Source organism: Lacerta agilis, chromosome 3 (genome assembly GCF_009819535.1).
Source record: "Lacerta agilis isolate rLacAgi1 chromosome 3, rLacAgi1.pri, whole genome shotgun sequence".
Classification (NCBI taxonomy): domain Eukaryota; kingdom Metazoa; phylum Chordata; class Lepidosauria; order Squamata; family Lacertidae; genus Lacerta; species Lacerta agilis.
The window spans coordinates 98,103,183-98,126,141 of NC_046314.1; the positions used below are offsets into that span (position 1 = coordinate 98,103,183).

Genomic DNA, 22,959 nt, shown 5'->3' on the forward strand with positions numbered 1-22,959 from the left:
AATGCCTGTTAGGCCATATTTATCATCCTTTATTAAGCCCCCCAATTGTTCTTGCTTTTTCCCATACTCTGTGCATCAGTATTGAGACAACTGAAAGCATGAGACATTCCTTCATACACTGCTGTCTCTGTCTCCCTCTGAAGTGAACCTGCCACCACTAGACATCTCTTCCTTTTCTGGGGAGTGGCAGGAATTGTTCTGTGCACTGTACCTTCCACTGCCATCTTGGTGTGTTCTGAGGTCTGCAGCTGCTGTTCTTGTTCTTCTGACCAAGAATCGGTATCTGAGGTGAGGGCATGGAATTGATTTTGCAGCTGCAGAGACACAGCATGGCTCCTGAGAGTCCTGCTTTTTTGTGTAACATTCCTCCAAGGGTTCATCTCCTGCATTGGGTGATCTCCCTCCCTCCCTAGGGGCACCCTGTGTGCATCTCTGTTCCAGGACAATCCACTCTGGTCTAGTGAGAATTTTCTCATGTTGCCACAAAGTGGTCAAGGGGCCTCACATTGCTGGAACCTTCTCTTCCAGCAAGGCAAGCAGTTTGCATTTGTTGTAGGTGAGGCTTTGCACGTTCTCAGACAGGAGGACAAACATGGCACAGGTGTTGCAGGTCACTGCAGCTGCTTGCTTGCCGTCCATCATGCAAAACCTGAGTGTCTTGGCATTTTCCAACTGGCGGCGGATAATTCAACAAAAATTGCGCAGGCGCAGTCTCTCCCTCACCAGCTCCTGGCAGCTTTGCCAAGGAGGTAGATAACACTTTTATTGGGAGCATAATGCACCTTGCAAGCTGCCAAATTTATGAATTTCAGGATTGCTACAATGGATGCCTCCAGTCGTGTTTTTAAATCACAAATTAGGAACATAAAGGGTGGGGGTTTCCTTTGCAAGTCATCAGATCCTTGGCTCCCAACAAACCAGTTGCTTAGCCAAAAGGAGAAACCTCTGTAGTTTTTCAATGTATAATAAAAAATATGTTTCTGTAGCAGGTGATAGGCAAACCATAATTATTATCTGATGAACCTTTACCCTTACTATAGCACAATAGTAAGCACAGTTTTTCAGAAGTGGGTGTGGTCCAGGTGTTTTAGGTTACTCTGGGTTACCTTCTCGGTGGGGGCAGGAGATGTTGGTTAGTCTTGAAAAAGAGAGGAGAAAACACACAATCGGTTGAAAAGTTGGTGAGCAAAAGTTACTGCTGTGGAGAACGAAAGGATGAAAAACTTTCAACAGGAACATGCCCTGGGGGAAGAAGAGACTGAGAAAGTGAGTGAAATTTAAGGATGACACTTGGAGGGGAAGAAGTGTGCATGCACACAAAAGCTTATACCCAGAACAAACTTAGTTGGTCTCTAAGGTGCTACTGGACAATTTGTTATTTTTTTATTTATTTCGACTGTGTCAGACCAACACGGCTACCTACCTGAACTTGGAGGGGTGGCAGAGTGGAAGTGGTTTTAGCTTTTAAAACAAAAATCTGACTCATAAATGGAATAAAATTCAGAAATACAATGCAGTAAAAACTTCATACTTGAATTTAAAGATTAATAATTGAATTAATGAATAGAACAGTGGTGAATGACCTGTCGGATATGTTATTTGTTTTAATTTGTTTATTATATTTCTATCCCACTGTTCCTTCCAAAGGAGCCAAACACAGCAAACAACCAGCATTATAACAGTAAAGAACAATTCCAGTACACGAGCAGACTGGAAAATATCTCAACTGGGATTGCCAGTTTCATGATATGCCATTCATGATTTAAAAGGTACAACCATAGCTGTGTAGCTTCTTAAGGCACATTGGGAATTTATTGTAAAGTGTGGAATGCAAATGCATCCCTGAACACACCATGGGTACACATTAAAGAGCCAGAGACAACCATGAATTTGTGGATCATATCCCCAAATGGATCAAAACCCCAAAACACTGATGTAGTTACTATAAAATCTTGGTTTGTTACACGAGATGTGGCTCTAGCTGACAAATGTACACTTACTGTCCTTCCCTTCTTTGTTTTTAAAATAATTGGAAGTTTTATGCAAATAACATCTTGGTTATGATTTCTATACAGGTAAATATGAGATTCCAAGACAGCATTTTTTGCTCGGAAGATGATAACAGCCTCTATTTCACATACAGTGGCAAATCAAATGTTCTAGAGGTCAGAGACCTCAACTACCAGGTAAAGTGGGGAATTTATTTAAATTCATAGAGTGAGGTACAATGCTTGGTAATCATTTGCTTAAAATATTCGAGCTGGAATTTTAAAAAGCAATTTACGATTTTTTAAAATCCTAATGAAAATTCATTAGCATTTTGGTTTGAATTCTCACTATAAACACATTATTTGTACACAAATTTGACAAATGCACACATTTTTGCAAGCAATTTTCCTAATATAATGCATTTGTTAATGTAATCTTCATTAATATATTTCATTTTTATGCACACTTTGCCCCTGATTTATGCATTTTGTAAATACTGTTGGAGAACTACAACACAAAATTCAGTTAAGTGTGAATTTTGAAGGATGACTGTTTTTCAGTTATCATATTGTTTCAAAAAGTGTGAATTTGATGGTTTCACCTTTAATTGTGGACTGAAATGAATTTCTCCTCCATCCCTATTTCAGGGTATAAATGGATCTAGAGCCAGTGTGGTGTAGTGGTTAAGAGTGGTAGATTCATAATCTGGTGAACCGGGTTCGCGTCTCCGCTCCTCCACATGCAGCTGCTGGGTGACCTTGGGCTAGTCACACTTCTTTGAAGTCTCTCAGCCCCACTCACCTCACAGAGTGTTTGTTGTGGGGGAGGAAGGGAAAGGAGAATGTTAGCCGCTTTGAGACTCCTTTGGGTAGCGATAAAGCGGGATATCAAATCCAAACTCTTCTTCTTCATCATCATCTTCTTCAACAACAGGACGGGAATGCTGGCTTAATGGTGGGAGATTAAAATGTCAAGGGTAGGGTTTTCATTTTAATGCAAAACTACCAAGCCTGCACTTCCCAAAGAAATACACAGACCAAACTATGGATCTCCTTCGAAATACACATTTCTCTGAATTTTGCAATGCAGTTCTCCAGCCAAAGAATATGTTAAAAAAATGAAGACTTTTATGATTTAAAATTTTTAAATGTATGCAGAAATAGGGCAAACCAAATTTAAGATTGGAAAAATAAGAAATGGAAAGAAACTGAAATTGCCAGATTTCTGCATCCATAACCAAGCGTGGTCCGTGATATGAACTCAATATATTTCTCTTAGACCTCTTAACAGTCAAGATGTTTCTACTCAGAAGTAATCTCTATTGAATTGAATTAAACAGAACTTATTCCCCAGTAAATTTGCAGTCAAAGATTACAGTAGTTCTAGTAATGTTAAAACATAGGCCCATTAACTTCAATGGATCTGCTAAGAGTAGAATTTAGTTCAACACAACCTAAAGACTTTTAAATGTGCTTGAATGCATTTATCCTATTTCTTTTAACAAATTGGTATTGGTTATATATCTTTTAACATATTGGTTTTGATTATGTTCATGACTCATTACTCTGCATTACAAAGCAGATACTTAATAGACCTGTCTAGGCAGCTTACTGAAGAAAGAAACTGGCCTGATTATTTTAGCAGTCTCTGTTTCTGCAGAATCCAATCTTGAGACCATAAAACCACAGGACTGGAAGGGACCTTAAAAAACCCCTTTAGCCTAAGGTGAAACACATTACACTACTAAATTAATGGATTGTATTTTTCAAAAGGCAGGGATTAATATCTGCCAGTGCTCTTGCAAACATGCTGGAAGGTGGAAGCAGGTTTATTTCTTAGTAACAATTGCATTATATCTCCACAAAGAGCTAGAGACTTACACTGCAATCTTGAGCATCAGAAGTAAGTCTTATTGCATTCAATGGAATTTACAGCTAGATAAGAGTGAATCCTTACTTTTTAATAAAATTAAGGTTAAGTATTTAGCATTAGGGATATTTCTGTGGCTACAGTCCTGAACATCACACCTGAAATTTCCCCTGGAAAAGCACTGAGTTGGGATTTGAATTTAGATATTGGTGGATTAAAATACTGTCCAATAGACCTCCACAGCTCTAGACTTGTTAGAAATTACAATGGATTCCCTCTTATTTTATTTGAAGCATTCTTACTCTACTTTTCAGCTGATAAAGCCTTCTAGAGCAATTGACTAACAATAACAACAACAACAACAACAACAACAACAACAACAACAACAACAACAACAACAACAACAGGCATTTCTACTTACCAATAACACCATTCATCTTTCATAGGTTAATATGGCCTCACAGGTTCCCTGGTATGAGAAACTAGCGGAGCTGAAAATTCCTGGGAAGTGCGGCCTAGACTCCAATTCCCATGTGGCAGCTATACAAAACATGAGTTTTAAAGTCAGAAGTGGGCGGATGCTGGCTCTCATAGAGAGCTCTGGTAAGAATTAAATCCCTTTTTAATCCGCTCATTCTCAGCATTTGTTTGCTATATTTTCAAAGACAATAAAACAAGGGTGGCCCTACTATCGAGCAGAGTGAGGCAGCTACCTCAGATGGAGGACAGACAGCACTTTAAGCCAGCCTGGGGTCTTCAAGTTCAGTGGAGAACACTTCCCATTATCACTGTCAAAGTAAGATTCAGCTGCCGCCAGTCTAACTACCTTCTGTACAAATAATTTAGATTTGAACAGATCAGAAAATGTGGGTGAAATTCACATGGCTGTCTGGTTACATCTAGTAAGGCCCCTAGATTCATAAATGCTTTGGGGTGAAGAACCTAAAGCAACTGTTCTCCCGTAGCTACTTAACATCTGGACCTGTTATATTTGCAGCTTGCGGAAAGACGTCTTTGTTTGACGTGATTACCTGCAGGGACCACGGAGGCAAAATTACGTCAGGTGAAATCTTGATAAATGGAAAACCCTGCACTCGCCAGCTGGCAAAGAAATGCATTGCCCACGTACGGCAAGACGACAGACTGATACCCAACCTGACAGTCAGAGAAACACTATTGTTCATTGCAAAATTGCGTCTCCCCAAGATGTTTTCAGATTCACAAAGAGAAAAAAGGGTAATTAGAATGAAAATTAAGTTGTCAAGAATGTATTTAATAACATTAGCTAAGTGGCTGTGTGAGTTGTTTGGATAAAGAAAAGCTAATCTGAATGTGATTATTCATCTTCTTTTCTTCAATCAATGATAGAGCATGTTTTACCTAATATCTCCTCTTTTTGGATGGCTTGCAATTTTACTTTGTTTTGTGCTCTTTGATGGAAAAATATGAATTGGCACATTGTCATGCCAAGTGCTTGTCTAACTCTGGAGAGGCATAGATGGGAAAAGAAATGCCTTGATAGAAAAGTCAGTTCTTTAAAATGCAAATGGCTACTGACTGTGTGAGGCAGAGGGCAGGATCGTCCCTAGCAATGTTGGTGCCTGAGGCAAAAACTCCAAGGTTGTTTCCATACTACAGTCCTTCAGCGCTGCAGAGTCCTTGCTTTTCAATTACCTGGAAACAAAGGGCCACATACAACATAGTGCCAAGGTTAGTGCACTCTGTTAGTGCAAGGATTTCTCCTCGTACAATGTAGCATTCTCCCCTGTGCCCCCCAATCTGTTCTGGAGTTCCCTCCAACCTTCTCCAGGGGATTTGGGGACTGTGCAGGGCACATACAGGAGAGCAGAGAGGAACTCCCATTGCTAACCCTTGTGCTAGTGCAACTAATCAGTCTCATACAGCCCCAAATTACAAACAGAAGGAGAACCCTGCTGGATCAGACTAAAGGCCCATCTAGTTCAGCTTCCTGTTTCCCAGAGTGGTCAAGCAGAAGCGTCTAGGAACTCTGTAAGCAAGACACGATGGAGACAGTATTCAGGAGGCATCTTTCCGAAATTAAAACAGTGTTTCTGCACAGAACTTTATAAGCCAGAAGCAGCTCACTGGGTGGTAGCTAGCTACTATGCTAGCTTCCCAGGAGGTGGGTCACTCTTGCTTACTTTGAGGGAGAGGCAAGACAGTGGAAAGGTCAGCACAGTGCAAACACACTGGTAGGAATGATGGATTTAGTTATCACAGTGCCTTTGCGCTGTGTCAACCACCTTACCCTTCTTCGGCAAGCCACTGCTGAGTATAGCATTATATTCTACAGCCAGGGGCTTTTTTTCAGCTGGAACTCAGTTCCGGCACCTCCCAGTTGGTGCGCTGTTACTATTATAAAAGAACTCATAGTGAGTTCCGGCACCACTTTTTTCTAGAAAAATAGCACTGTCTATGTACAGCAGTGCCCTTTCCATAGCCAAGATCCTTCTATAACAGGCACTGCCAAACTTGGCCCTCCAGATGTTTTGGGACTACAATTCCCATCATCCCTGACCACTGGTCCTGTTAGCTAGGGGTGATGGGAGTTGTAATCCCAAAACATATGGAGGGCCGAGTTTTGGGGTGCCTGTTCTATGATGTTTATTTGCAAGTGGCATTCCACAGTACTACTGTACTACGAACACTGTCCTCTCATTAATTCTTCAGGTAGAAGACGTTATAGCAGAACTGAGATTGCGGCAATGTGCGAACACAAGAGTAGGGAACGAATACATCCGTGGTGTTTCTGGCGGGGAGAGAAGACGAGTGAGCATTGGGGTCCAACTGTTATGGAATCCTGGTAAGAACATCCAAAAGCATCTCTGCTGTGCTTCCTTCCCAGGGCTGTGGTTTGGGTGCTGAATAAAGGAGGGTGCTGACATAGCCGTGGGTGAATATGGGTGGCTACCTACCCCACAATGTTCTCTTTTAACCTTCAAGTGTATGACTCACATAAGGAACCGGTTGTCTGTAGCATCTGGCCACATGGCGAAGTACATTTTACTGTACCATGCCTTTGTTACTCTGCATTTTCAGATACCTGCAGGGGCATAGGAAATATGAGTAGCTCTACAAATGGTCCTTGATTTTCAGGTGGGCACATCATAAAGTTGTTTGTGGCCAGAAATACCGTATTTTTTGCTCCATAAGACACACTTTTTTCCTCCTAAAAAGTAAGGGGAAATATCTGTGCGTCTTATGGAGCGAATGGTGGTCCCTGGAGCTGAATTGCCCAGGGGCCAAAAGAGGATCGTGCTTTTTATTTTACAAAGAGAAAAGGGGGTGTTGAAAGGACCCCACTCAGCAGCTGATCAGCAAGAGATTGGGAGAGAGATAAGAGTCCCGGCTCCCTTTCAGCCCCGCCCTCTTGCCCAGGCCTCCATTGCTGAATGTGCTGCAGAGGGAGGTTGTTTGTTTCCCCAGCGACATGTGACTGGCTCATTAGATTATCTGTCTGGAAACTGTAGAAAAGGTTCCCTTTCCTTTAGAAGCTGCAGAAATGTGAGTTGAACCCCATAAAAACGGGGCTTTTCCTCTTTGTTTTTCCCCCTTTGCGTTTCCCCCTTTGCAAAAAAAGCTGCAAAACTTTTAGCTGATCCTCCAAAAAAACAGGGCTTTTAGAGGAGGAAAACCAGAAAAAAAATTTTTTCTTGTTTCCTCCTCTAAAAACAAGGTGCGCCCTATGGTCCGGTATGCCCTATGGAGCGAAAAATACGGTACCTGTTTGCCAGTGTTTTATCCAGGCAACTGAAATGAGTGTATGTGTTTAACTTCCAGTGGGGTGAGGGCCTAGTAGGTATGTGCCCATTCCCTGGGTGAATGTGGGATTAAGGTGCATAGCACCACAAGAAAAATATGCTTTACAACCATGACCATTTTCTTAGCTTTAAATTATGTTTGCACAGAAGAGAGCAAGCTTCCCTCTTCAAACCTTTGTCCCAACACAAGAGGGGTGGGGCAAGTGAAGATGTGATGACAGCAAGCAAGGCCCCCATTCTCCCCTCCCCCCTCTGGGCTGTAATCTCATGTCAGTAGAGCATGAGACTCTTGATCTCAGGGTTGTGGGTTTGAGACCCACGTTGGACAAAAGATTCTTGCATTGCAGGGCTTTGGACTAGATGGGATCTCTTCCAAGTCTACAATTCTATGGTTCTATGAATGCCTAAATATTGTGTGTGTCGTATGCATTTCAGGCATAATCTTTTGCTTTCCAGATATTGTTGGACTACAACTCCCATTGGTCCCTATCAGCTCCAGCCAGGGTGGCCAATGATCAGGGATGATGGGAATTGTTGTCCAGCAACCTCAGGATGGCAAACAGTTGACAAAACTTCTCTTTTTCCTCATTAACACGTTAACTCATTCCTCATTAATTTGTCTCTGAAAAATAATCTGCCTGGATAAATTGCTGGAATAGCCCACCAAGCTTTCTAAGAACAAATTTAGGATGAAGGTGAAAGCTACCAACCTAATCTGATACATACAGAACTCACTGCAATTAACTTTCTTTCTTTGGCAGGAATCTTGATATTCGATGATCCCACAGCTGGACTGGACAGCTTTACTGCCCACAACCTAGTAATACTGCTGTCTAGGCTAGCAAGAGGAAATAGATTAGTTCTTCTGTCAGTTCACCAGCCAAGATCGGATATCTTCCAGCTTTTTGATTTGGTTCTCTTGATGACATCTGGACTCACAGTCTACTCTGGTGCCGCCCAAGACATGGTCCAATATTTCACACAAATGGGATATCCTTGTCCAACATACAGCAATCCTGCAGATTTCTACGGTTGGTATAAGTGCTGTTGGGAGAGTTATTATCTGTTTAAACTGAGGGTTTGCAGATAGCCAGTGATGATCAGATTATGTTGTCTGATTAGGAGCTAATGACTAGAAAACTCTCCCCTCTACCTTTGGAAGTGGCAATGTGAAAGGCAGAAAAACAACACCAAAGTTTGATTTGGGGGCAGTGCTAGTGCCAGCAATAGGCCAGATCGGGTACTGGCCAAGGACCCCAGAAGTTTAGAAAGGCTCCTCGCTGTCCCAAAGCACTGCCATCTCTCTCAATGCCCCCCCATGCTTTTCAGTGGCAAGCGGCTGTACCATTTAAATGGGAGCCAAGCTCAGTTCTCATCTGCTGTGTTCATCTGCCATTTTAAGTTACTCTCCCCCACAAAAAAACCCACCTCTACAACTTGTTTTCCAATATCTATAATCCAGGTAGATCTATAAACTTATAGTTCCCCTGTGCCACCACAAGCAGGACTTGGCCTGCCCTGGTTGTGTGTGTAGGGGGGGGGAGGGCTGGGAAGGTGGAGGCCCATAGTTGCCATCATACAAAGGACCCCCTGAAGTTTGACACCAGACCAGTTTGAAAGACAGAGATAGAGACAGAAGAACAAGTTGGTTAAAAGGGAAGCAGTTATGCAATGCAACAACCACTCTCTTAGAGTAGGCATAGGCAAACTCCAGCCCTCCAGATGTTTGGGACTACAATTCCCACCATCCCTAGCTAACAGGACTAGTGGTCAGGGATGATGGGAATTGTAGTCCCAAACATCTGGATGGCCGGAGTTTGCCTATGCCTTTCTTAGAGAAACTTGAAGTAGGATTAGTAGTGGTGCTCTAGCCCCAATAATCTGCTTGCTTAGTTCTAGAGAAAACAAACACCACATTTTAAAGAAGGATTAGAGTAAACTACTAGTAGACCACATAGTGCCTTGAAGAAGTTGTGGATTACAATCCCCATCATCCCTACTTGTCAAATATTGGCTGAGGCTGATGGGAGCTGTTTTGAATAGTGTTGATATTGGGTCATAAAACCTTTGACCCAAGTAGTGCTGCTGGCCGGCACTGCAATCAATCACCTTTACGATCGTCTCCGACATCAATGGCGCCCAGGCACACTTCTGCTTCGCCCTGAGCGTTCTCCAATTGCAGAGTTAAGCACAGCGTCGCGATGGCTTTTTAGGTCTGCTTCTCCGTGGCGTCGTGAAATAACTTGACAGACGCCAGTGCTACTAAACTAAACTAGACTTTATTTAGTAGCACACACACACAAGTCCTCCAGACTTGAGCTGCATGCTTGCAGCAAACTAACATTCAGCAGTAACACAAAGCAATAAGGCAGAATGAATGCAGAGAAGGGGAAAGTGAAACCAAACCTCCCCTTTTCTAGACAAAGGAAAAGTGCCCGTATTACAGTGGGCAAGGCTAAACTCCCAGGATCAGAACGCCTCTTGCATTATTAACTCTAAGATGCCCAGAAAACCTGACACCCCCTCTCGTTCGCAATCCTGGGTAGACATATATACATTTCATTCAACATTTAACCCATCACAGAAAACTTCGTGTTTCTGGAAACTCAAGGGCTTTGTGAATCCATCGGCAAGATTCATTTCGCTAGGACAATATTTCAGCTTGACCACATTTGTCCTAACGCTCTCATGCACATTTTTGAACCGAATATCCAGATGTTTGGTTCGTGCGTTGAATTGACCGGATTCAGCCAACTTCAGGCATGGCTGGTTATCCTCCCATATGGTGATGGGCAGGTAACACTTCTCACACACTTCCTGCACTAGGCACTTATAGAATTCAAGCTCTCGACACATTTCTGAAAGAGCACTGAACTCTGCCTCAGTTGATGATAGAGCAATTAAACTCTGCTTTTTGGATCTCCAGCCAATTACAGAACCTCCAAATTTTACCACTATTCCAGAAATTGACTTTCTGTCTGAGCCGCAAGCCCAATCAGCATCCACCCAACATTGAAGCTGTTCATCACCTTGGGCTGTCAGTGTGAGGCTAAACTCTTTGGTCTCTTGCAAATATCTAAGGACTCTTTTGACCCCATTCCATGCCATCACACTGGGCTTTGCTGCCTCTTGGCTCAGCAGATTAACTGCAAATGCAATATCGGGCCTGCTCCACTGCGAGAGATAGAGCAGGCTTCCCAGAGCAGATTGATATACCTCTTGGTTCTCAAACTCTCTTTTTCCAACAGATTGGTTGTCAGTTACAAAACTCGTTTCCATTGGTGTCCTTGCACCTTTGCAGTCTGCCATATTGAATTTCCTGAGCAACTGATCAATCTTTGCGCTCTGGTTCAACACAAAACTCCCATTTTGGTCTCTGTGAATCTGAACCCCTAGATACATGTTCACAGGACCCAACTCCTTGAGTTTGAAGCGCTGCCTCAGCTTACTTGCAAACTCCTGCACCTGTTTGTTTGTGTTGGCCACTAGAACAATGTCGTCGACAAAGATCAGGGCCAATTCTTGTTGCTGACCTGTCCCTTTTATGTACAAACAGTTGTCCGCATGGCTTTTCCTGAAGCCTAGCTTCTCCAGCGCTTGGTCGAGACACTGATTCCAGTTTCTCGCGGACTGTTTGAGACCATAAATGGAGCGGTGTAGCCTCCATACGAGACCTGGCCTGTCGCCCTCAAAACCCGGAGGAGGTAGCATATAGATTTCCTCCTGCAGCGGTGCATTTAAGTAGGCGACATCAATATCAAAATGAGCAGCTTCTGCGCCTCTCTGCGCTGCTACAGCAAGAAGCAATCTCATTGTTTCACTACGGGACGTGGGTGCATAGACTTGTGAGTAATGCACTCCTGGCCTCTGACTGAAACCTCTTGCCACCAATCTAGCCTTATATTGTGGCTCTCCACTTGCAGTGGGTTTCAATCTATAGACCCAGCGACAGCTTACAGCTTGCTGTCCAGCTGGCAAAGTGGTCAGCGTGAAAACTCCAAGAGATTTCATGGCACTAAGTTCTTTCTCCATTGCTTGTTGCCACTTGCTGGATTCTGCCTGAGGTAATCTCTGCACCTCAGCGAAACTTTCCGGTTCGCAGTGAGCAAAACCGGCCCAAACATTTGTGGCTTGGAACCTGTCAGGAGGTTTCCCCTTTGTAGTGCGCTTGGAACGCCGTGGCACCACCGGTGACTCGCCCCCTGACCCAGACGTGCTAGACTCAGCCTGGGAGTCCCTGGCGTCTGGTGAACCACCAAGCGACCTACTGCGCTTGCTATGTCCCCCTGGACTGGGCTTCCCTGTTGGAGACCTTGGAGACCTACCTCGCTTGCTTCTCCTAGCTACTTCTGGAGATGTGGGTGCACTCCTTGGTTCTGTCTTCACCTGTCTCTTTGGGATTGCCCCCTCTGACACTGCACCCTGGTCGTGTTCGGGAATGCGGCCCGAAACACCAGCAGGTTGACCACCTTCTGCACCACTGGCAGGTGTAACTGGCTGATCTTCATAGTCAAGATCGCTGAACGGATCTGTGAGCACCTCAGGATTTCCGTGAATCCTTTTCCAGCCTTGCTGCTCACAAAACTCAGCGCTCCTGCTGATTATGACTCGTGAACGATCGCCATTTGGGAAAGCAAATCTCCATGCTTTCGAACCTGTCTCGTAGCCACAGAAAATCAACTTTTGTGATCTTGGACTGCCCTTTCTACGTAAATGTTTGGGGATAAGAACCCAAGCTTCTGCCCCGAAAGTCCGAAAATAGTGGACCTTGGGCTTCTTTCCATAGAGTAGAAAGTAGGGCGTGGTCCCTATCACGGAACTGTATGTCCTGTTAAGAGTGTGGCAGACAGTTCTCCAGGCTTCAGCCCAATAGCATTTTGGCAAGCCTGAATCAAACAAGAGAGCATCTACTGCCTCCTGCATTGTTCTATTCCGCCTCTCAGAAACACCATTCTCTTGAGGAGAATAAGGAGCAGTTTTTCTATGCTTGATACCTTTGGCACGAAAGAAATCCTGCAGCTTAGATGCAGTAAATTCTGTGCCTCGGTCTGTCTGAAACGCTTTCACGCGGGTTCCAAATTCCACCTCTACTGCTTTCACCCATTCTATAATCTCCTTCGCTGTTTGCCCCTTGTCTTTGAGCGTGAAAATCCATCCTGCTCGACTAAAATCATCAGTGAGACAAAGAACATAACGAGAATTACCCATGCTTGGCACCCCCATCGGACCACAGAGATCCGCATGCACAAGCTCGAAAGCTTGCTTGGTCACCCTATCAGATGATGGGTAGCTGCAAGAATGCACTTTGGCTCTTTTACAAGCTCTACAGTCTAGAAACTTGGAGCACTCCTTCATTTTACAACCATCAGTGCACTCTACCTGCTTGCGCACGTATTTCCAATTCACGTGCGAGAATCTGCGGTGCCATAAATGCAAACACTGATCATGCGTGGGTAAGTTGGCATACTGAGCTTGAGTCTCCTCAGAGATGCCATTACTTGTTCCAGTACCCTGCGCCCTCTCTGTGGCGCTGTTGTCAGTTTCCAGCATATACACCCCATCATGGCCTTTCACCTGGACCAATTGTTTCCCATCTTTGGAGATGGTGCATACCTGGTTCCCAAAACTGACCAGATAACCTGCATTGTCTAAAGCTGAAACAGAAAGTAAACCAAATTTCATACCATCTAAAACATACACATCAATATCATCATTAAGACAAGGCATGAACATAACACCAGTTTTGGTAACAGGTCTTGTGGTTGAATCAGCCAGAGTGACTGCAGTTGCATCTTGGATCGGCCTGCAATTCCGCAACTGGCTGCTAGGTGGCGCTAGATGTCTCCCCGCACCACTGTCGATAAACCAACGCAGCTTGGGGGTAGCAACTGTCTTTCCAACCAAAGCATATGCAGCTGCTTTGCAGTGGGCTCCAGCCCCTCCTCTGCTTGCTCTGGAAGGTCCTCTTCTCCCACGACGTGGTCTTCCTTTCATCTCCCGGTTGCCATGGAAACCATCTTTGAAGTCAGCCTGATCGCAGTCTGCCTGAAGATGGTTATCAGAATTGCATAGATAACAGCGCTTAGCTGCAAAAGCTTTAACAGAGCTCTCAGCGTTTTCTCCACTCCTGGGCTTAGGCAAAAAACAACCCCCCTTAACAGCTTTCCCTTTCTCTCTCTGCCTCCGGTCCTGTTCGTCCTGCAGCCTCCCAGTAACATAGTCCAGATTCAACTGGCTTGCAGGCATGGACTCCAGCGTTAGGGAAAGAGTCTCATAACTGGGGTCTAGTGAGCTCAGAAGGATATAGACCTTTTGTTCCTCTGAGAAAGGAACATTCAGCTGTCTCAACTTGTTGAAGAGTGCCAGCATTTTGGCCACATGTTGACGCACACAGCCTCCTTCTTGCAAACGTAACTCAAACAGCTGTCTAGTTGTATGAAGTTTGGCACCAGCTGACGTTCTTTGAAACACACGCTTAAGACACTCCCAAATTTGGTGGGCATTAGTGGCAGCGTCTATGTGCACCATCAGCTCTTCCTCTATGCCCATGACTATGTGAGCAGTAGCCCTCTGGTCTTTCTTAAGTGCTGCAGCAGCTTCAGCAGCAGGGGCTTGAACTGGTGGGCTCTGAGTACAAGTCCAAAGATCTTTAGCAATCAGAAATATCTCCATTTTCTTGGCCCAATCTTGCCAATTCCTCCCATCCAACCTTGGAAAGGGTGGCACGAAACTCTCATGGGACTGCGCCATCTCCCCCCTGGGGCTTGAGGTAACTCACGTGGCTGCAAACTCAGCACTCGCCTCTCAGCTCCCAGCTCCGGAAAACGGCTTCTCTTCACCAGCGAGGTTTCCCTGCTTTGTGCCTCAAAAGCATGGCACAAAACAGTCCTCCAGCTGGGCTATCGGCTGCCGGCCCCGCAGACATGCAGACCTCCCGTCCTGGCAATCAATCTCCTCAGGACGCCTCGCCATCAAAGCGTAGCTTCTTGGCAATAAAGCAATTAAGCCATTAAGCCATAACCTGTTTTGAATAGTGTTGATATTGGGTCATAAAACCTTTGACCCAAGTAGTGCTGCTGGCCGGCACTGCAATCAATCACCTTTACGATCGTCTCCGACATCAATGGCGCCCAGGCACACTTCTGCTTCGCCCTGAGCGTTCTCCAATTGCAGAGTTAAGCACAGCGTCGCGATGGCTTTTTAGGTCTGCTTCTCCGTGGCGTCGTGAAATAACTTGACAGACGCCAGTGCTACTAAACTAAACTAGACTTTATTTAGTAGCACACACACACAAGTCCTCCAGACTTGAGCTGCATGCTTGCAGCAAACTAACATTCAGCAGTAACACAAAGCAATAAGGCAGAATGAATGCAGAGAAGGGGAAAGTGAAACCAAACCTCCCCTTTTCTAGACAAAGGAAAAGTGCCCGTATTACAGTGGGCAAGGCTAAACTCCCAGGATCAGAACGCCTCTTGCATTATTAACTCTAAGATGCCCAGAAAACCTGACAGGAGCTGTATTCTATAGCATCTGCTAATGAACTACATTGGCTACCACTGGGCTAAACATTATCAAGAATTTCACTCTGGCCTCTTCAAGGGTGGAACAGACAGCTGGCAGCCTCTCCTTTGTCAGTTTACTAAAAGAGTGAAGACAAACAATAAGTTCTTTTAAATACACTATTAGTAGCAGGAGAGCAGCTGGGGAGGCTGTTAGACCCTTGGATGACAAGGCAGTCTAATGTATGCAAAAGGAGGACAAGGAGATTTTAGAGAAATTGGATGAATTATTTGCATCAGTCTTCACAGCAGAAGGGAGTAAACTTCCGAATACCAGGTGTTGGAAATCGCAGGAGGAGAGAATGCTCTTGAGCTCAGGTCCCACTTGCAGGCTTCCCATAGACATCTGGGTGGCAACTGTGAGAACAGGATGCAGGATTTGATGGACCACTGGCATGATCCAGCAGGTTCTTAGTGCTTCTGGATGGTCACCTATCAGGGATGCCGTTATCAGTGGGCACTTCATTAGATGCATGAAGTGTAATCCTAAATTGACAGGCGGGAAAATTTAAACTGAATTGGAAGATAGGATTCAATTACCTCTGAAAAGATAACCATAAATTCAGATACGAAACTGAAAATGCTGAACAGCATGTGTGGGTTGTATGATGATCTTACTCAGGATCCTGTCTTACAGTTGATTTGATCAGCATCGAGAGGCAGAGTGAAGAAAAGGAGATGGAAAGCAAGCAAAGGGCTCATTCACTTGCTGCCATGTTTCATGAAAACATTAAAAACGTGGATGACCGTTTATGGAAAAGCAAACCAAGAGACAACATGGTCACTGTTTCTGCACAGAGGTAAAAACAAGAGCCGTTAAAGAGCTTTGATGGCGGTATATCAAGGCAGTATATACAGAAATTGGTTTCAGAATAAACCCATCTCCCGTTTCCGTCCATTTTTGACAGCTCTACTCCATTCATTTTGGAGGAGAAAATTACTGTGAACTCTCATTCGGCCGATCATTTGCCAGGATGGTTACAGCAGTTCACTGTTTTGCTAAGGTAATGCTGTTTCGAGCCTCGGTAAGATGCCTTGCAAATATCAGACTGGATTTATTATTATTATTATTATTATTATTATTATTATTATTATTAATTAATTAATTCAACTTATACACTGCCCTATACCCGGAGGTCTCACAAGACTACAACATATAAAATCAAACCAAAAGCAATAACCCAATAACCCCCCACAAACTCCCACATTTTAAAAGGGCACAGGATGTCAATCAAATCAACCAAAGGCCTGGTTAAAAAGGAATGTTTTTGCCTGGCGCCTAAAGGTGTATAATGAAGGCGCCAGGCGAACTTCCCTGAGGAGAGCATTCCATAGATGGGGAGCCACTGCAGAGAAGGTCCGTTCTAATTGATATACCTATTTAATTCCTGGACTATATCAACATCAGACATGACTATCTAACATGGTTAATGTACACTTCCTCCAACCTTAATGGCATTACAGTGGTACCTCTGGTTGCGAACAGGATCCGTTCCGGAGCCCCGTTCACAACCTGAACAGAGCGCAACATGAAGTGCCACGTCTGCACATGTGCGCAGTGCAATTCGGATCATGCGCAAAGCATGATTCGGCGCTTCTGCGCATGTGCGGAGCGCCGAACCTGGAAGTAACGCATTCCGGTACTTCTGGGTTCGGTGCGTTTGTAACCTGTGCCAAACGCAACCCGCAGTGAACGCAACCAGAGGTATGACTGTATTAGTCCTCATCTTGTGTCCTAGGGCCAAGATTATAGGGATCTGGTCGGTTGTAGCAGCTAGAAATACAGGTGGGGTCTATTTAGGTCCAAAAGCACAAACTTAACCTATTAATCACGCTGAGTCAGACAGCAGAGGCCTCCCCAAGGCATTTAAGGTGGGCACCATTCATTGTGGTAGTCATAGATATGTTCTCCATCCTGAAGTGAGGAGATAATTTAGGCTGAGAGTTGATAATGTTATTTCTTTTTGTAGCCGCCAGATCTCCAATGATTTCCGAGATCTCTCAGCATTGCTGATCCGTGGATTTGAGGCTCTTCTGATGTCCTTGTTAATGGGATTCCTATATTATGGCCATGATAAAAGTCTGTCAATTCCGGATGTGTCGGCACTTCTGTTTATGCTAGGAGCTCTGATTCCTTACCTTGTGGTTCTTGAAACTGTAGCAAAATGTAAGTTTTACAGCGTTCAGAGTTTTAGAAGTTTTTTTTTTTTTAGGTTTTACATTTTTTAAAAGACGTTTGAAAAAGATGTTTTTAAGAGATTTTAAAAATTCAGAAAGCAATAGCAATTTTTAAAAAAATGGCAAGAAACACAGTGGTTTATTTCTGCTTTCTGCTATAGGCCATTCTGAAAAAGCTGTACTGTATCAGGATTTTGAAGATGGGCTGTATCCTGTTAGCCCATATTTCTCCGCCAAGGTAATTGGCTTCCGTTGTAGCAAGATGGCTTCCAATCCCCTCTGATCTCTTGGAAATGCTTCTGGGACATTGGGAGCTATGGACCACCATTTGAGAAGCACTGAACTATTAACTCTAGGAAAGATGATGATTAATTGTAGAATGAAAGCCAGTAATGGGTTGGTGCTGTGCTGTAAGGACAGGGTTTTGTTCTGTTTTGTTGTTATGTTAATGTTTTGTTAGTGTCCCATAGATGAGGCCCAAAATGCAAGCAGCTGTGCTGATCCGTATACCGGTAACTAAATACATAAATGCTTGAAAGAGCAGCAGTATGTAGGATAATACCCAATTAGTTAGGATCAGGTGACAGTCACAGAAAAAGGCGCATATAGAATCAATTCACATTGTAAAACACCTTGAGCTTTAACAAATGATCTTTAGCCAGCTGAAATGCAGCTTTTAAACTGTCTTGCAATATATGTGTTACCAGTGCTATTTTTCTAGGAAAAGAGGTGCCGGAACTCACCATGAACACCTCCCTTGTTCTCTTATAATGGCAATGGCGCCCACCTGAGAGGTGCCGGAACTGCGTTCTGGCGAGTTCTGGCTGAAAAAAGCCCTGTGTGTTGCCTTTTAAGGCGCAAGCAGGAACCTGAGCAAAGAAAAGAAGTACCTAGCCCTCGTTTAATTTTTCCTCTGTCTTTAATTTCTCTTTTGCTAATCTGTTCCAAACAAAAGGAAACAACAGAAGTCTCTTGACCAGCTCATACACTTGCCACATGGAAATTCCACCCATTATCCTGGCACTAGCCGGGCAGATGATGGCAATGCTCCTGATCTGAAAAAAGTAAAATGCCAGGACCTCTCTTCTATGTGTTCCCCCTCCACTGTCCCATCAAAATCCAGCATTAGAAAGCTAGAGGAACAATGTCCCATTCATGTCACAATTTTCGGGGGCCCTAGATATGGAATAAATTGGTGGGTGTTCCCCTCAAGGTCAGTGATGTTTCCTTTCTCAAACAGGTTTTAGGAGAACTTCCAGAACAGTTCTTCCTAATGATAGTTTATGGGGTTCCTACCTACTGGCTAGCAAACCTCCGTCCGGAACTGGAATATTTCTTCCTTATGCTGCTGCTTCTCATGCTAGTCACTTTCTGTGCCCGGACCATGACAATGTGGCTGTCTGCAATGCTGCCAACATTTCCTATCTCGGCCTTCGTCGCCAATATTCTGTACACAATGTTTTTGATGAGCGGAGGCTTCTTCATAAGCTTGGAAAACCTATGGACAGGTAAGCTGGAAACATCAGGCACCCAACAAGCAGAAAGCTACATGCACAGAAGCAGAGGAAGCAGTGCCCTGCAACCTACAAATGCCTAGCTGGAATGCCATATTTCACGGGTGGGAAACCATTTAAGCATTTAGATGACTTTCCGTAGATATCTGAAGGCAGGCCTGTATCAGGAAGCTTTCTGGGGCTTCATTGTCTTTTTATATTCTGTTGGAAGCCACCCAGAGTGACTGGGTGGGGTACAAGTAATAAATTATTATTATTCCCTTCTGGACAACTTTCTGGGGGTCACATGCTAGCATACCCATCAACTGCACCGGGGGGGAGGGGACATCCTGTTTCCTGCGAGAGCACAGCAGCCATTTTGGGCAACATGCTCTTGTGCAATTTCGGGCAAAGATCTTGCCCCTGAAAAAGTGTTTCTTTGGGTCCACGATCTATGTTGAATTAGGCTCCCTTTGCTTCCCTCTTTTTTCCAGTTCCAACTTGGATTTCTAAAGTATCTTTTGTCAGGTGGAGTTTTGAAGGATTAATGCAAGTTGAATTTAGAGGACGCACTTACCCGATGACGTTTGGCAATATCACCTTTCCAGTTCCTGGAAAACTAGTAAGTCACTTCTTTCTAGGTAACATTTCTCATGAATATAGCTATTCAAATATTATGTGCACGAGTTAACCACCCACAATTTTGGGTTAGTGTTGTGCGCACACACACACCAACTCACAGCTTACATGCATTTAACTTGTGCACATTCAGCTTCATGCATGTTAAAAAAAAAAAAATTAAAAGGGTGGAAAGGGAACACAGTTCCAGAAAAAATGACTTTGGCATTCCTACCTGCCATTGAACTCAATGGGTTCTGACTGCTACTTGCACAAGGGTTCAGTTCTGGGAACTGTGCTCAGAAGCAAAAACAAATAAAGCCAGGAGGGCCCCCTAAAAAAACCAAACTGCTCCTCTCATTCTCAGACCACCTCCACTTGTTCAGATCACCCTTCCCTTGCTCTCAGGCCACTTTGCTTGCTCTCTGTGCTCTTGTCAGTCCCTATCTCACTCTCCAACTCTGACAGCACCCAAGGCCCCCATTCTTCAACAAAACAATCATCATTAAGTTCTCTTATTTTAGCTGTTAACTTTGCTGGTTCAACATAGTCCATCAGTTTGGTTTTCCATTCTTCTTTGGTGGGAACTTCTTCATCTTTCCATTTCTGAGTGTAAAGAATACAATGTATATTCCTAGCAAGCCCCATTCACACAACCAAGACTCTTCAATCATGGCTGGCAGCTGGGGTGGGAGTAACTTTCAACTTGGAGCCTGTAGCTATTTTTCTTGAACCTCCTGTGCCTGCTTGTGTTTTGTTGTGGCTGCAATCGTCAAACGAGGGATGATGGGGAAAATTTGGAGGGATGGTTGTTCTGCTAAAGAAGCAGTAATTCCCTTCTACACACCTCAGCTGTGAATTTGCTGGAATTTGCAGTGTTTAGAAATTGCACCGCACCACCTCTCAAATGATGCTCACGCTCTCATCAAGAGAGATGTCACAGTTCTTGCAATGACAGACAGTCGTAACTGAAGAACCTCTTATCTGAACTTCATAGATAGCTTCCACAAACCGTGGACACAAAGAGAAACAAGAGCAATGTCAAAAGGGGAATGGGTTTGCTTCTTTCCTGGAATGTATATGGAAGAAATTTTAAAACAGGACGAGGCAGCATTTAATTCAGTAGTGACTGGGGCCTATTGAGACTGGTAGGGTGTAAAGCAGGAGGCCGACAGCAGATGGCACCAGAATAAAGCAACTGGTTCTACTTTTCTCCACATCCTCCTCCCTGCTGAGTTCTACAAGTACCAAAGAGCAAAAGTGTTTATACCAGCTTATACAAACTCAGACCGTTGATCCATCTAGCTCAGTATTGTCTCATAGCAGCATTCCAAGATTTTGGACCGGGGACAAAATCTCCCTACCTGGAGACTGGACCTGAGATCTTCTATATGCAAAGCAGATGCTCTACCACTGAGCTGTAATACAGACATACTCCTCTCAGAACAAATAATTAAATTTAGACATTTAATTAATTGATTGAAACTCACTAATGAGTAAACAAATACAATTCATTTAATTGGAATTCAAATTGATTAATTGGAATTTGATCGACTTACAGGTACTCCAGTCGATGGATTTAGACCTCCAGCCCCACTATGCAATTTACCTCATCTTGGTCAGTATTTCCACCACCTTCTTGGTTTTATACTACTTATCTCTCCGGTTCATCAAGCAGAAATCAAACCAGGACTGGCAATAATACCATGACACCATTGATCACGGTGGCAGGAGTGACAGCAGAAGAGAGAGAGTTCACACAGGTCCATATTAAATGCCAGATCTAACTCTTGCAATAAAGGCAACACTTAAAATGGTCCATAAACTCTTGTTTGTGTTTATTAAAACGCTGCGAAGATTATTTTTTGCCTTAATTGGTCTCAGCAGTGCAGTGATTTGGATAAGCCACCAGATGGCAGCAAAATACAACGGGTTAAAATGCTGAATTTATGTCCCTGCCACATTCTTCTTGTAGCAGGGGATGAAGGAAGCCGATTGTTGAGTCAAGTCTTCAGGATTAGATGACATAGATAGTTGTGTCACTGGTAAGATCTCTGTGATTTACATATAGAAGCATATTTCAGAGAATGGGGTGCTATTCTAAAAGGTTCTCAACAAGTCACAAGGAAATACATCTCTTACCTTTAAACTCTGACCCTCCAGACATTAGACAACGGCTCCCATCCTTCCATGATGCCTTTGGGCTGATGTGCGTTGGAGTCAAGCTCTGGAGGCTTAGAGGCCTAGTCACACCTGCCCTATGTAAATCAACTGTGTCAAATGATGCCAATATAAGATCTAATCAATAATCCTTATTTGTATTTCTTTTGGGTAACATGGAGAATTGAGCAGACCCTTTCTAGGAAGAGTGCAACCAAGAATGCTTTGTTACGTAGCAAATTATTTTTTATTTGAAGAGAGCCTCAGGGTGTAAACTGAATTTCTGTTGCCTTTTGGAACCCAACTTTTGTTTTTGTTTTTTTAATGCAGGCTTTGCCAACCTATCGTTTAATTCAGCTTTCACCAACCTGGTGCCCTTGAGGTGTTTTGTGCTGGCTGGAGCTGATGGGCAGCAGCCTAAAATGTCTCAGGGCACCATATGCAAAGCCTCTTTTAATGTGTTTACGATATAATTATTTTGAGCCATTCACAGCACAGTCGTAGACATGTCTACTCAGAAGTAAGTCCCGCTGAGTTCAGTGTGGCTTACTCCTAGGTAAATGGGTACAGGATTGCATCCTTAGTAAGGGATGGGATACCATGCAATAAAAAAGGATTCTCCTCATCCCCCTCTTCCCGCCCACCATCAAAAAGTACTTTACTACAATGTTTTTCTATTAGATCATCACCCAAATTCTGCTGGAAAACTGGGAGCAGGCTGGATAAGCCCTAACCTTATTTTAAAGTCATGCTTTAACCTAAAACTTTTCAAAAGTATATCACCAGGTGCTATAGGAGAAACTGGGAATTGCCCCATATATTAACTTTTTTTTAAAAAAAGCAACTCAGCCTTTTTTTTAAAAAAGCAACTCAATTGATATGTCTTTTAGAAAGCATTGATATATTATGTTGTTTGCTTATTGTTAACGCACACAAATATCACATTGTTGACAACACAGAAAGCCCATTGTTAAAAATAATTGTAGTCTATTCTGTTTTTGAAAAGATCCATAAAGAAACAAGCAATATTCTCTGTTGTAAGTTTTTTTAAAAAAATAAAAAATAAAAACATTACATTTCGGTTCTGCGGTCGTTGTGCTAAGGACAATCTACAGCACCAGAAAATCACATGCAGCAAGATGGATGTGCTTAGGGAGAAAGGATCTGAGGCAAAGGGCAGATGCAGATGCACTGATCCAGGTGCCGTCTTGATGGCTGGATACAAACTGAGAGCCAGTGTGGTGTAGTGGTTAAGAGTGGTAGACTCATAATCTGGTGAACCGTGTTCGCGTCCCCGCTCCTCCACATGCA

At 43.7% G+C, this 22,959-nt stretch overlaps 1 protein-coding gene across 1 annotated transcript; it reads left to right on the forward strand.

Annotated features, from left to right (window-relative positions):
• The first annotated feature begins 1,146 nt into the window (after positions 1-1,146).
• On the forward strand, positions 1,147-21,326 carry ABCG8 (ATP binding cassette subfamily G member 8). Its single transcript, XM_033144881.1, has 13 exons — positions 1,147-1,266; positions 2,076-2,186; positions 4,305-4,461; positions 4,856-5,094; positions 6,550-6,682; positions 8,402-8,671; positions 15,837-15,999; positions 16,108-16,203; positions 17,170-17,366; positions 17,539-17,615; positions 18,618-18,885; positions 19,365-19,492; positions 21,050-21,326. Exons 1-13 carry the CDS (start codon positions 1,216-1,218, stop codon positions 21,188-21,190), a joined length of 2,031 nt encoding a protein of 676 aa, XP_033000772.1. The 5' UTR covers positions 1,147-1,215; the 3' UTR covers positions 21,191-21,326.
• The last annotated feature ends 1,633 nt before the right edge of the window (positions 21,327-22,959 follow it).